Raw genomic sequence first — 15977 nt, forward strand, 5'->3', positions numbered from 1 at the left:
AAGAGGATTTCACTTGTGCAAAACATGTTCTTTCATTAGGTATACTTTGTAATAGTTCTGCAATCTATGCTGCTAATACTGCACACACTTCTCCACTGTGGGAATAAATGGTCATCTTGTCTAAACGTTCCCGTCTACACTCTCTTCCTGCCATGCATCTGTAGGTTGATGAGGCTTCTACTTTCACTACAATATCCCTATATCATCAGCAAACATCAGGGTCCATCAGTCAGAGCAGGAAAAAAAGACCAGATATTTGATGTAACGCCACCTTCAACACACCACAGGCACCATCGGTTTAAGGCACTGGTTAAATGGGTAAGCTGGGGCTACATTTTTCCATGTCAGATTCTTTTATTGCACACAAATCCAGAATCACTTTTGTTGTGAGTCAGCGCCGTATAAAACCAGCTCCTCATAACTCATCACCTTCACCACAGGGCAAGTACAACCTTTATTAAATTTGGGTCTTGTAGTTCATCACGATTTCCAACATTCAAGCTGTTTTATTGACTTTGCCCAAGAAAAGAAAATGATTTCCAAACTGCCTGGAGCTACTGAACTCAGTGAGAGTCATTTGGTTTTCCAGGATTTAAACCACAATTTATTGTATTTATTTATTTCAACTACTTTTTAACACGACACCCTTTTGTTTAGCACAACAACCATTAACATTTTTTTTACTGCACCTTCAACTTTGATGACTCATTTCTCTCTGAATCATCCATAATAATTTTAAGGCTCAACTCCACCATCTGTTTATCTGGTCACCTGGGAGAGGAATTATCGCAGTTAGTGAGTTAATTTCGATCGTTATCGAACAATGGCTGGAAACAAAAACAGTTTTGCTCTAACAAATAAAAAAGAAATGACCCGATTCTTATTATTACTTCCCCAAAGACATTGGTTGGTCAAAATTATATTTTCTTAAATATAAACAAATAAGGGCATGAAAACAAATGTGTTTGTGGTATCCCTTCACTTTGACCCAAAAGCAACCCAAAGAGTTCCTCAAACACATTTGTTTGCAGGCCTCCGGGTCACTCTGACCCTGAGACAACACAAGGGTTAAGAAGTAGCTCCACGGCACTGTTTTTATCTAGTATTCAAGAAGGTTATGAAGTTTTAATCATCTACTCGTGTGGCTTCTCACAGTTGCTGCTCTGGGTCACTCAAGTCACTTACAAGGCTAAGGATTCATAAAAAGAAAAAAAAATGTACACAGAATATTGTCACCATGTAAAAGGAAAAGATCCACTTCAATGTGTTTTAATCGTTTATTATTAAAATGGCACATTAAATTGATGATTAACAAAATTTAAGTTGAGAAAAGCTTGACCTGGGTGTAACTTTCATAGACATTTTTTTTTTCACATTCCACATATCAGCATGAACACTTGCAACACTGCGACAGGTTATTGATCCGACCACGATGAAGATAAAAAAAACATTTGTCCTTTATTTTGGTTACACTCAAGCATGATGTATTTAAAAAAAAACAAGGTTGTTCCCTTTTTAAAATTTCTTTCCTTTTCTTTTTTTTAATTGGAATTTGATGTGTTGTTAGTCAGCAATTCACCTCCGTGACCCGTCTGTCCAACACTAGCTAGTTAGCTTCATCAAATGTTAAAGATAACATTAAAAACAGCATTCTTTTCAAGATTTTACATTAAAAGAATAGAAATTCGAACTTTCTAATTTTCTACACACCCTCATGTCAACTAAGGGTTGGCATTATTTTCTGCTACAAGCTTAAAAATATAGTTTTATTTAAGTTTTTCTGGAATAATTGCTAATGTTGAGACTTCAATACAAGATGGACGTTACAGACGAGCAGTAAGAATGTATTTGGATGTTTCTAAGTGTCTTTTTGGACGAAGATGAAGATGAAGCCAACTGAGCTCCAGTCGCTACATTAAAATAAACAAACATTTGTCAATAACCCTTAAAATGAAAAGATTACTCTGAAAATAATCCTAACCCTTGGTCGACTCGAGGGTGAGTAGAAAATGAGTGAAGTTTGAATTTTGGGTGAACTATCACTTTAAATGTGACTTGATAAAGGTTTCTGAGAAGCCAACTCTTTTGCTAAAGGGCAATTTTGTGAATAAATCCAGGAAATGTTTGACATAAACAAGTAGAGAAAAAGGTAAATGTGAATACCAAACAAAAAAAAATTAGATGGATAAGTGAAAACTTTAACTAGCTAAGTTGCTAGTAGCTAGTTTATGACCATGTTAACAGAAAAAGGGGTTGATAGTTTGGTCACATTTGTAGAAATGCTGTTAAAACAGTTGCATCCACAATTGTAGCTTTTTTTAATGAGCTTTCTAGCTTTGTTGGTTCACTTGATGCTCTGATGACATAGCGGCGTCCTTATTTTCACAGCTTGGTCGATGGCAGTTGGTTTTAGAAAATAGTTTGAGAAAACATATTAGACTGCCATCTAGTGGACTCGAACAAGAATGCATCATAAAGCTAGAGGTAAAGTTTCATTTGCACGTGTGGTCCTCCCTCTGCTAGATGGCAGTGTTTGCGCTTCACCGTTTACGGGCTTTTTAAGGTCCAAAGGAAAAAAAAAAAAAATACATTTCTCTCTTTCAATCTTGAGATGAAATAAAAATAGCCTCTGTTGAAATCCACACAGCTTTAGCCAGTTCAAAACGGATCATCATCAAACGCACTCTGATCTGAACTTATATGATGTGATTGTGTTTGTCATGCAACCAAAATTGCTGTACAGTTTCCCTTAAATCCAATAACTTTTTTGATACTGGCTTTCTTCAGAGGCGTACACCGTCAAGGTTTAGCAGGCATTTTGTGAAGCATTGATGTTGCTTAAAAATCAAAGGTAGAGCAATCGGAAACAAGCTTTACGAGAAGGCGTGTTCGTCATGATTCGGTGCCAGACCACTAGGTGGCGATCACCACTGGTCATGCCATGCAGACATACAGGACACTTTTTGTTTTTCACATTCACATAGTTTTTTCCTTCCTTTACAACGCCTTAAAAACTGAACATCTTTTTTTTCATTTCAATTGCTCAATGTGACATCATGACGAGATCTTTTTACACCGATGACACTAACATTTTTTTTTTTTTATTTTTTAAACACGTTTCACCGACGATATGAATATTTACACGGTTTGTCTTTTGGTACAATCTGACATCTGGTAATACATCGTTATTTGATCTGCAGTTGTTGGAGTAAAGAAAAAAAAGTAGTTTTCCGGAACATAAAAAAAAATCAAAGTAGAGTCAAAAGCAGCCGTATTTATACTTAGTGGGTGAGTTTGGATTGTTTTTGTGCATATGGTGTTTTCACGTTTGGGTTTGTGAATGTATTCTGTAAATATGTTTAGTAAAAATAACTGTCAAAAGAGTGTTTGCTATCATATCATATCCTGTCGTATCTGTATTCAGGCTCAATACGCAGCTGTTTGCATTCATCTCATCATCATGTGTGTGAAACTCATGTGTGTGAAACGTACACTTTGGTGTTGTGCGTCTGCACCTGTTGCCGCACCGTCTCGCCATCTTGACTCTGTACTGCCCAGTTAATCCTCATCTCATTTCATCTCTAAACGATTGTTGGACTGTACCTTTTGGATCGATTTGGACTCCAAGCTTCTATAGTTGCTTTGTTTGTGAAACATAATTATTTGCTCTTTGTTCTTGTTGTGGATCTTGTTCCTCTTTCTGCCTCATTACTCTGACGCTCGGGTCCAGAACCTTAAGCTGTTCCAGCGACACAAGTCATCACATGAAACCGAATCATGCGAAACGATCGGACACCGTTGCCTTAACAATCCGATGAACGGGCCGAGAAGGTCACGGGTGGCCAAGGCTCGCCGGTGCCTTCGGCTGTGATACAGACACGGATCCAAATTGCCGAGAAGGTTAACGCTGGTCCTGACAGAGAGTTATCTCTGTGAGGCTCTAATTGTTGCCCGAGGGCCTGATCTACTGTGGACTAGTCCGGGGGCTCACGCTGACCCCCTGCTCAACACTTTACGCAGAAGAGGCTGAATTATTATCAGAAGCTGATTCGAGAGCTGATTCCATCATCAGATGAATCAAACGAAGAAACATAATTGAAGAGATTCGTCTGAGAGGCAACACGAAAAGTCATTTTCTGTGAGTTGTCGTCGCTAAACAGATGTTTTTTTTTTTCCGATGAGTTCTCATTGTTTACAACATAAATTCTCAACTCTAGAATAATCCTCTAGTAGAAAAACATGTTGAAAATAAGTGCAAAAAAAGGAGTGCAGGTGGAAAATATGTGTCTCTGGGTGTAATGTTGAGAAGTCTCGAGTGTGAGGTTTGAATATGTTTTAGGTGATTTTGACATTGGATTTAAAGTAAGTTCAAACTTCACTCATTTTCTACTCATGTTGACTAAGGGTTGGGATTATTTTTTTAAATGTTTGTTCATTTTAATGTAGCAACTGCAGCTCAGTTGTCAATACAATTCGTCTGTAACGTCCCTCTTGTATTCACACCTTGAAAAGAGAAATCTTACCGCAAAAACTTATATTTTTTTAAGCTTGTTTGTAGCAGAAGCTTAAATGCTAACATGCTACAACAACATGAACTGGATGTGCTCGCAATACTAGTACTTGTGTGGCATGTACGTGTTTAAACTTTTGCTACAAATTATCTTAAAATAAAAACTTGTCTAACTTTTTTCCGGAACAATTTCCAATTTAAAGATGGATGTTACAGACGAGCAGTACGGAGATATTTAGATGTTTTTAAGTGTCTTTTTGGACGAAGACAACTCGCTACATTAAAATGAACAAACATTTTTGTCTATACCTCTAAAAAGGAAGAAATTACTATGAAAATAATCCCAACACTTAGTTGACGTCAAGGTGAGTAGAAAGAAAGGGAATTTTTGGGGTGAACTATCACTTTAAGGAGTGTGTGTCATTGTGTTGTAAGGAGTGTGTAGTGGGTCTTAAATTGTTGTTTGTAGAAATATTGGTATAAATGATGATAACTTGCCTTCATTTTCCAACTGACTTTCATGCCAATGTGTTGTGTGTGTGCTGGAGTGTTTCTGTGTGTGTGTGTGTTCTGGAGTGTTACTGTGTGTTCTGGAGTGTTACTGTGTGTTCTGGAGTGTGACTCAATGAGTGTGTTGAAGTATGACTCTGTGTTAAAAGTGTGCTTGTCTTCCCGCTTTGATCCCTCACCACAGTCTCATTGTTTCCGTCTGACAAATGAAACCTAATTATTATTTTTCCATCACTTCCCAGAAAAAAAAAAGTGTCATTCTCTCAACCATAGAAAGGTTTTGTGGAGAAAAGAAATGGCTGAAGCAGAATTCAGTTGACGGCGGAGGGGTGGGGGGGGTGGGGGGAGGCAGGCGCTGGACGTTTCATGCAACACAGGTCAGAGGTCGCGTCTACACGTACATGGCAGGAGAGACGAAGCTCTCGCCGCGGCTGATGTTGACCGCCGACGTCTCGTGATTGGTCGAGTTCATATCGTATCCGTGGTGGCTGTGAGCGCCGCCGTGGACGATCCGTGAGTTGGCACCGTTTAGCGCTCCGGTGTTCTCCTCATCCAGGTTCTGGGGAAAATAAACTATGTTAAATACAGACCCTGAACAAGTTTAAAAAACTCTAGCTGGGTTGATACAGGTGAGAATGTTGTACAGGGATCAATAATACCTGTGGAGAGTCAAAGTTGTGTAATCATTAGAACTCAAACGTAGAAATCATTAAAAAATAAAATAAATCATGTAACCCATAATTTACAGTCAGGAAGGACGCCAAACAAATTACAAGGCCATTCTTATAATTTACCCAAACAATGGATGCTATTATATTAATTCACGCCTGACATGGTCAGTAACTTGGACTTTTCTTTCTTTCCTGGAAATTTCAAGTCTCATTCAAAGAAGATTCTAACCTGCAGTTTTAATAGTCCAGTACGATAGCCGTCTGTTTAACAAAGTAATATCTCCAAAATCATTCAAGTACATCAGGTACAGGTTGTCCAAAAAGTATGTTTATGTATCTCAGACACCATATATGGAGGTGGTCCGGATTAGACTCTGGTCGGATGGGTCAGTTCAGTAAAAGCGAATCTCAGCTGTGCAGAAAACAAAACTAAAACACACATTTTTGATTTTAAAATGTAAAGAATTAAAAATAAAAAATTTACCAACAAAAAGAAAACATTAAGCAAATGAAAAAAGTACATCTCATCATAATGTAGAATCAGCAACAAGATGGTCTTATACATCATAATTCATCAAGTTTACTTGTTTACAGGCTTAATGAAAAAAGAGTCTTGACCTGCAAACAACCACATGATGATGTTACTCCGGAGATATGGTATAATATGGTCTTTTTTTAATTAAAAAAACGTTAACAAATGCCATATGGACCAGTACTGGTCTTGGCCTCGTTGTCTGGCGACCACTGGCCAAAACTGGCCTTAGATATATTATTCCTACTATGTAACAGCAATAATATTGGTGGTTTTAAATACTCTGATTCAACGTTAGTTTCATTAGATTGAAGAGTGAATGTGTGAAGTTGTCAGACTTGTGCTCAGATTTATGTTAAATCAAGTTAGTCTTTCAAGTTCATCCAAGAAAAACACTCGACGTGGATATTTTGTATAAATCAACTGCATTAATAAGTGACATATTTTTGTATAAATAGCTAAACTATTAATGCTGTGAGTTAAGTTTGCATGTAAAAAGCTAAAATAATGTGGTTACTGTAGACGTACCTGTCGCCAGGTATTACCAGGTCACATGGTTGGAGCTTCTTCTTTCTTTCAATTAATTAACTTTAGATTTCACTCCAAATGAGCATCTTCAGTCCATGGATAGGAAAAAACATTACCATGGATATTTTTACATTAGTGGTGATGAGAGGTTGTCAATATGGTTTGTCCTCAACATTTGTATTCATCGTTCATTATGGTTACAGTTCTAAGTAGATAATGAGATGCGTACGAGAAGTTTTTGTAAAACTTCGAGAGGATTTGGCATCAAACTCTGCGACGGCATCCAGGAGGAGCTTTGAAGTCGTTGGCTTGTTCCCATCGCTAATCGATGTAATGTCGCTAACTGTCTTCTAAATGGAGTCGATAAAAAAACAGCTAATTGCTTCTTCCTCGGCGATACCTTCGTCTACGTGGACTTTATTTACGGAACGATGCTCCCACGCCGCCACATATGTGCGCCTGAATATATCTGACGACCGGCCTATTATTATCATCCAGATCAGAACCTGCTACCTTAGCTCCGCGCGGGTGACCGCTCTCGCTTCGACATTGGATCGGCTCCACTGCTCAGTCAATGTTTTTTTAATTAGCAACATTTGAAATCAGAGTCGTCTGTTTCGCCAAGTGAATGCGAATCAGAGAGGACGCTATCAGTCAGCGCAGCTGCACAACAACGCAGTGTGTCGCTGTGTAAACATGCACTGAATCCAGCTGTGTCCCAAACATCAGCCAGGAAACATGATTTTATGTCTATATTTAACTGTGTAGTGTGTGTGTGTGTGTGTGTGTGCGCTACCGTGATGGGCTCGCCCCCTGTGGGCTCGTAGTACACCTCCTCGGGGCTAAGAGGTGCCATCTCGGTGGCAGTGGGAGGTTCTGATGGTTTGTTCAGCTGCAGACGAAGGAATCACAAGAGGAGAATAAAAGCAGACAATGAAAAATGGAACAGACAGAGGAAGGGTTTTTTTCGTCTCCATGCACACACACACACACACACCTACACACACACGCACACATGCACACGCACACACACAAAGAATGGTCAGATTAAATCACAACTATTAATTCTCGCAGGGGACCACTGGAGGAGAGCTGGAGCACTATAGAAAAGTACGGAACCGAACCGTATAAACAATGCTATGAAAAATTAAACATTTCTAAAGACCACATGAATAATTTAAATGGCCAGACGTGGGATTTCATACACGTGCTTCCTGCATCGATTCCTCACATCTTGAGCAATCCTGTTTAGTTACGTTTGGATGATTCTCTACCACTCTGGTCTTAGTTAGAGAACTATGTAGTGAAGGATATAGAAAACATGTCTTCAATGATCCACTCAGTGTTGACTGTATCCTCTTGTCCTCAGTCATCTCCGGGCTCTCTTTGGATTACATTGTTCCTTTAGCTGTGTAAGAGGTAATGACTCTTTCCCTCTAATGGTCTAAAGTCTTAATTGCAATACAAAAATGAAATGATGCCTTGAATATTAGCATGTTTATTGTCATTTTTTATATTAATCATTTCATTTCAAAACATTAAAAGATAAAAATAAAATATAATTCAAAGCCAAAAGAACTGATACATACTATAGTGAAAAAAAATATTGTGACATAACGTTGTATCGATATTTCAGTTGTTTTTCAATAAAGCAGCAGAAAATAACTCTTCCCAAGAAGCAAATATTTCATGGTGGAAAGTTTGATAGATCTTAGTAACATTAACAGATACGTTTTAGAATGAAAAATAAAATGAAAAGAAAAATGCAAAAAAAAGAAAAACCTTAAATCAAAAAAATATATCTATTTTAGGTCTAATTTAAAGCTTTTTTGTATAAGCTGTTAAGTATAACTTGATTGATATGACATCCGAAAGTGTTTTGATGCAGAGGTACTATGTGTACGTAAGTTTGATCGAAAAAGGAAAAAAAAGCTTTCTTTGAAACCAGGAAGATAAGTTTATCCTGTGCCTTGGTGTGTTTGGTGCAGGATAAATGATTTGAATACATCCATTGACAGGCGAGACGTGGAACAGAATGTCGTCCCTCTAATGTGTATTGATAATCAATTGCAAGTACAGACACTCGGTATTAGCAACGTGACCTTTTCTGCTACAGTGCTGGAATAGTTCCATAACGAAAAAACCAAAACCAAAATAAATGCTTCCTCACTTTTAGAAATGAAACTTTGTGTATTAAAATGAAGAATTGGTGCAGCATTATCGTGGTAATCTTTCTTCTCCGCCTTTAAAGCGGTCTTAATTACTCTGACCCAACTCTGAATTTCAAGCAGCACTATAAAAATTACGACCCAATTTGACAATTTACCATGATGGCACTTTTAAAGATGCACTTTGCAGCCACTCAGATGCTTTTTATGCGTCCAATCAATGCCAAATCAGACAATTTAAGTCTTGTAAAAACGATGAAGAAGAAAAACAACGTGTTCACAAACAGGTTTGAAGATGCAGGAAGTGAAGGAAGAGGAGAAATAACAAACCCTACTGTATCACTTTACAGAGGGAGGTCATTATTTCATTCATTTTATATGGATTATTATTGCAGAGGCGAAAACAATGCTTTTCAACTCACCATCTCAGTGGAGCTGCCGGCCTTTACCTTCACTGGGGGAGGGGGCTTGTGCTTGGGAGGACCCCTGGATGAAAGACAAAGAGAATTTATGTTAAAAATAAAATTCATGGTTCATATCCACAACATTTTTTTCTGATCATGTATGGACTTAAGGGCAGGCACACATGTGGGTGGATGGGTTCAGGGGTGGATGGATGGATGGGAATTTTTGTAGTGTGGGTAGATAGATAGATAGAATAGGTGGAAGAATGGCTGAGTGGATGGGTGGATGGATTGATGGAGTAACGTATCGATGGGTGAATTGATGGATAGATGGGTGGATGAAAGAATGGTTGGATAATGGTAGATGGATCAATGACACAATGGTTGGATAATGATGGATGGAAGAAAATGGTTGGTTGGAATATTTGGATATGTGCATGGATTAAAGAATGGATGGATGATGAATGGTTGGAAGAATGGTTAGATGGATGGATGAAATAATCGTTTGATAATGATAGATGGATTGATGACGTAATGCTTGCAAAATGGATGTATGGATGAAAATGGTTGGATGGATAGATGTATGGATGAGTGAAAGAATAGTTTTATTTCATCCATGGATAGATGGATGAAAAAATGGTTTGATAGTTGGATGAATATTGGCATGATGGATGGATGGATAGTTAGATGGATGGATGAAACGATGGTTTGATGAATCGATGAAAGATTGGTTGGATGGATGTATTGATGAAAGAATGATTGGATGGATGGATACATCGATGTATTAAAGAATGGTTTGATGGATATAAGGATGGATTAAAGAATGGTTGGGTGATGGATGGATGGATTAAAGAATGGTTGGATGGATGGCTGGAAGAATGGCCGGATGATGGATTGTTGGATTAAAGAATGGTTGGATGGATGGCTGGAAGAATGGCCGGATGATGGATTGATGGATTAAAGAATGGTTGGATGGATGCTGGAAGAATGGCTGGATCGATGGATGGAAGAATGTTTGAATGGATGGCTGGAAGAATGGCTTGATGATGGATGGATTTATAAAATAATTGTTAGATGGATGGATGGATGGATGAATAAATGGTTCAATGATGGATGGATGAAATACTGGTTGGATAGAGGGATTTGAAAAAGATGGTCAGATGATGGATGGATGGATAGATGAAAGAATGACTGAATTCATGAATACATCGATGGATTAAAGAATGGTTCGATGGATGGATGAATAAATGGTTGGATGATGGATGGATGAAAGTATGGTTGGATGGACATAGGGATGATGTACTTCCTCATATATGGTGATACAGGCACAAACAACCATACTCCCCTCTGCTCAGTGAGAAGACCCGGAGGTTCAATGGAATCTTTTTATTCAATCCTATTTACAATGACACGGAAATGGAAGGTGCCCACAGGGGGCATAACCAAATGTGCAAATGGCTCCACGCTACAAACTGCAGGTCAGGATTTGTCATCCGGTGGCTCAGTTCATGACAACTTATAGGCTTTAATGAGCTTCAGTCCCAGAGGAGAAGATTATATTTCAGCAGGAGGTTAAATAGGAAACGGAGAAATAAGGCTAACAAGGCCTTACCCTGCATCTGCCTGACGCTTACGGACGAAGAAGACGATGCCGACGGTGATGCAGATGAGGGCCAGAGAGCCCAGGATCCCACCGATGACAGCGCCCGATGATGGCCCCGGAATGAGTTTTCTCTCATCTATAAAAAAAAAGAAGAAGATCCTGTTTAATTGTAGGTTTACACAGCGGAACATCAAAGACAACTGGACATGTGTGTCGAGAACCTCCATTAGAGCAACACATGCTTCTCTCCGAGTCTTTTATTTTTAGGCTTCAAGTCTCAGGGGTGACGAGAAGGATCTGCGGTTCAGTCACCAACTGCCTTCATTACCTCTTCTCTGAAGGGTCTGTCTGCCTTCTTGGTCGGCAAACTTTAGTTCCCACTAAATTGGTTTCCACCCAAGTGTGAAGCTGCAGCCAGACTTTAGAGTGTCCAGAGGTCATGTGAGAAATCTGAGAAAAATTGGGTTTATGAGAGATCGTGGGGGGTAAAGTGTTGCCGCGCTGATGAGTTGGCTTCCTTTTGGAACAAAGAGCTGAGCCAGAGGGCTAACCTCTCTAATTAGAAATGGTGTCCATGCTTCATACGCAGTCATGTTCTGATCTGACCTGGAAAGGTCGGATGAGTTGAAGCAGTGTCGGTAACTAGCTATTAAGTACTGAGAATATTTTCAAGTTACCAGGACGATAACATCAAAAACTAACAGAACAAGAGCCAATGTTTTTCTGGAGCTAAAATCTTGTTTACGGTAACCACTCTGGTGTGATTGGACAAGCATCGATGACTGTGACCGCGAGTCATCAATCCCAGAAAACTCCACCTCCAAGGGACTCTTTGTATAATCAAGTCGTGATTACAACTGGCTGGAGGAGCAGAAGCTACTTCGTAGGCTCTGTTCTGAAACTTTTGTTTTCACATACATTTCTAATCACAATCCCCGTTATAAGGTAATGTTGCTTCATGTTGATTTTTTTTTTGATTCTTTTTTCGATTCTCAAAGTTGGACGACCTGCCGCTGCGCCAAAGGCAGATGCTAACTGTAGCTCAAAACTGCTAAAGGACGTTGCAGGCGAGGGTGGGGAAGCAGCGTGATCAGAGGAGCTGTAATCTTTTTTTACAAGGCAACTAAATCATGAATAATTTTACGTTCTTAAGATGATGTATGTTTTTGGAAGTGTATAAACTGAATGTGGAACGTGTAAGTGACAGGTAAAGGTTAATAAAAAGTACAAGGACGAGTTATGTGACCTCGAGAGGGGAAATATTAGACTATTTCCCAGATTTGGTTTATTAGTGGCATGTTTTCAGAACATAAACGAGGGACCTCTGAATATCTTCATCCGGTTTAACAAAGAATTCAGAACTTCTACACGGATAAATACAAAAACAAACACTTTCAGTATTAAGGAAATAGCGTCAGACATTGGGATAACCTTGACCTCTACAGTACACTCAACACAGTAACACAACTGAGACTTCCCTAGTGCTGTTGATGCCTCGAGGGGAGCAGGAACATTTCAAATGAACGTACAATATGTCCAAATTAGCAACATCTATTTAACCCTGCGTGAGACAGAAAGGACCGAAATTACCACTATAAACCCATAAAAGGTCCGAGGCCACAATTTCATCGACAAATGGCTCAGAAAAGTGAAAGGGAACAAAATCAAAAATGTCTCTAAACAACCCTCTTTAGTAACAAGTGACAACTCATTCGGGATGTGTGAGAGCATCGGGGGCGTCCTCAATGAAAGAATCACATTATCGGGGCTCGACAAGAGTGTTGTTGCCGCACAGATTGTATCCACGAAGGCTACAGTAGAAACAGTCTAACTACAAATAAAGGTTTCACTGGGAAGACTTCTATTGTGTTTCTGCGCCGCAGCTGAGGAAAGTGTGAGGGAAAGAACATTTTATTCCATTCTCAATGTGACGAGAACGTTCTCAGCAATGGTTCTGATTATGCCAGTCCAGCTTCATTCAATGTAAAGATTCCAATTCGAAGCCACAGAGCGAGAGTGAACAATGGTTCCTGAGACGAGACCGTCCTCTCATAGAGATATATTCGTCAATTACTGCGTTCCACACGGGGACTTCTGTTTTGTGCAGCAGCCTATAGCAAGAAGATCACAGGTTATCAAAGGTCACGCTGAAGGAAAGTAAACTGCAAGGAGACACAACGTCTGTAGCGTGTTAAGATAGAACATATGAAGAACAAAAGTTCAACCGATGACACAAGCAAGCAGCCATTCATTAACGAAACCAAAGAGTCGCCAAGATAACGGTGGATGCGTCCAAAGATTTCTGGGCGGGTGGGCTTAGGGAAGAGCAGGACCGGCAAGGCATGTTTCACGCTCCAGCAAATCTACGTGTCTCACACTGAGTGCAGCAACCTTCTTCTTTGTGTTAATGGACGCCAGAAGAACAAGGAGGAACGTCTGCATTATGCATGAACACAACCACAGTGGATGGAGAATGGCTGTAAGATACGTGCAGTGGCACGAAAGGAAACAAGAGTGACTTTTTGTTGTTCATTAGAGGAGGAAGCATCGTGTGACTCGCAACATTGACAGAGTGTGGATCCACGACGTGTTTAGGAGTTATTTACCGTGTTATCAAGATGAAATGCAGTGTCGGGTAAGTTTTAAAATAGTTACTAATTGAAATTACCAAATAGTTCTTTGAAAAATAACTTAGTTATTTTAAGTAACTTGTTAGTAGAGGAAGTAATGTTTTGTAAAATAGAGGAAGAAAGTGTACGGTTGGATGCTGGTATGAATAAATTCTGAAAAAAGGCAAGAACAATAAATGAACTAAAGAAAAACGAAATACAGTACGGTCGCACAGATCGTGAATTTTGCCTATTTTAGTTCAACTTAAACACACATTTTTATTTTACCATTGCACACACTATCACACAAACCTGTTAAACAAAAACCATGAAATTTAACAACACAATGAAAATATGTCAACAAAAGCTAACAAACAACTCAAAGTGTTAAATCAATTAAATAACTTGAAAAATGAAAATAGTACAGACAACAGTGAACTAATCAAACAATTTTAACTTTATGAGTGTTACTTTTTTCATTGAAGTGATGCACTATTTAGTTACAGTGTTTGACGTTTAGTTAAAAAAAAATATAAAATATGTTCTTTAACACACTATAGCAATCCCATTGCCATTGAATGCATCGTTGAGGTGCAAAGAAAAATAAAAGACGTTGTGTTTCCTCATCCACACATTCATTGTTCATTTATTTTCAAAAGACTAATAACATAAACTTCTATTTCTCATCCTGTTGGACTAAAAAAAGGAGAAAAAATGTTGTTAGAATTATATAGATCGGACGGTGTCTCAAACCTTCAATCTTTTGTATTAGATTCTTCTACTAATAGAACTGAGAGATGATATTGAAGTAACAAACCTGTTACAATCACAGTAACGATGTTTTTTGTTTTTTTTGACAAATAAATGAGTTATAGCACTTATTACTGCAAAAACCCGGTTGCTGTAAAGCGTTACTTAATCCTTGTGTTAACTCAGGGTCAAGATGAATGACCTCCACCACAGCGAATGTATTTCTGGAAGGCAGGGAGTTGACCTTGACCCTGAGATAACACAAGGGTTAATAACTTGTCACTCCCAACACTGAACAAAATTGTAACCTGTTCATTGAAACGTGAAAGAAGGGTGTGTGGCAAGAGTTTCAAAACATGACTCGTACTGGTGTCACCAAATAAAAATCTTAAACTGGAAGTTCAATTTGTTTCTTTTAATTTGTTTAGTTTTAAAACTGGAGACATGAGATTCTATTTCTTGTAAGGAAAACAAAAAGTAATGTGTCGTCATCATTAGCGATAGTCTAGAAATTAAAACAGATAACCACATGGAACCACAGATCTTTTGAAGGATTAGATCTATAATTCTACTGCCACCTGCTGTCGATTGACCCTGCATGAACCTAATAATTAAACATATCAATGATATTTTAAATGCTAATAAATGCACTTAATTATACAGAGAAAATAAATAGGGGCTTCTTTCTAGTTCCAGTTGTGTTTGAAAGGACACTTGTGTTGCACTCTCAACAAATATGTGTCTTTATTTCCTGATTATCAAAATGTAAACTAGATTTATATTCGCTTAGGTGAAGGTTCACACAAAGACAGTCCAGAATTTCCATCAAAAAGATGTTGGGGTTCTTTATCGCCCCCCCAAAAAAACCGCTCAGTAGTCCCCAGACCACTGTGGCTGGAGGTGTTCTGGATTAAGTGACCGTTCAGAGCAACAGGCTGGAGAAGCAGGTGAAAATGCTCGTGAAGATGCAGGACCAGACGAGAGAAGGAACAGAGACACACTGAGCTGTGACCGCTATCACTTGTGGCAGTTTGACCTTCAGTGAGAGACTCCTCAGCCCTCCGGATCAGGACTTGTAGTACCAGCAGTTCCTAGACTCAACCTCAGCTCATAATTATCTTCAAACTCCCACTGAGACACACAACTTACTCAAAATAGCTCCCATTTGCAGAGACACATTTTAAAGATGAAAAACAAACAAACTTAAAGTTGGACTAAATTAACTTTAAATAACCTCCGAGCTTCACCTCGTCAGCTTCACATGAAGTTCTGTACCTGTTCTGATCTTTTTGTTGCTAAAGAACCAGGCTCTCTGTGGTGCTCTAGTAATTATGTTGTGTGATATACGTTAATATCATCCAAACACCTGTTTTCTCGCAGCTGCATGTCAGCGGAAGCCCTGAAGAGTTATTCTTGATTTTTCTTTCCTCGCTCGTCTAAATCCAATTAAAATATACTTTTTAGACACGGACACCGTTTCGTAAACCAATGCACGCTGTCTTCAGAACTCCCTTTGAAAGCAAAATGTTTGTATCCGGAATTTAATTCTATGATACAAATGTTTGTTAAGTTTGGCCAAGTCTTTTTATTTTGTCCGTAAATGGAGTTTTAATCATGGTTTTGACTGCCAGGATTTAGATTATCAAGCACTGTTTACTCCCGTGTTGTCAAACTCAAACACACAAATATATT

General features: G+C 38.7%; 1 protein-coding gene across 1 annotated transcript in view; it reads right to left on the bottom strand.

Moving 5' to 3' along the window:
• Nucleotides 1-1263: 1263 nt before the first annotated feature.
• pvrl2l (PVR cell adhesion molecule related 2 like) overlaps nucleotides 1264-15977 on the bottom strand; it is a 279887-nt gene continuing 265173 nt past the window's right edge. The window contains exons 7-10 of the mRNA XM_087787137.1: nucleotides 10936-11062; nucleotides 9342-9405; nucleotides 7548-7643; nucleotides 1264-5579 (exon numbers count right to left, since the gene is read on the bottom strand). Coding sequence (XP_087643263.1) covers nucleotides 5412-5579; nucleotides 7548-7643; nucleotides 9342-9405; nucleotides 10936-11062 — 455 coding nt within the window. The 3' untranslated portion in view covers nucleotides 1264-5411. The remainder of the gene's footprint in view (nucleotides 5580-7547; nucleotides 7644-9341; nucleotides 9406-10935; nucleotides 11063-15977) is intronic.

Source organism: Callionymus lyra, chromosome 3, assembly GCF_982586985.1.
Source record: "Callionymus lyra chromosome 3, fCalLyr1.hap1.1, whole genome shotgun sequence".
Classification (NCBI taxonomy): Eukaryota; Metazoa; Chordata; class Actinopteri; order Syngnathiformes; family Callionymidae; genus Callionymus; species Callionymus lyra.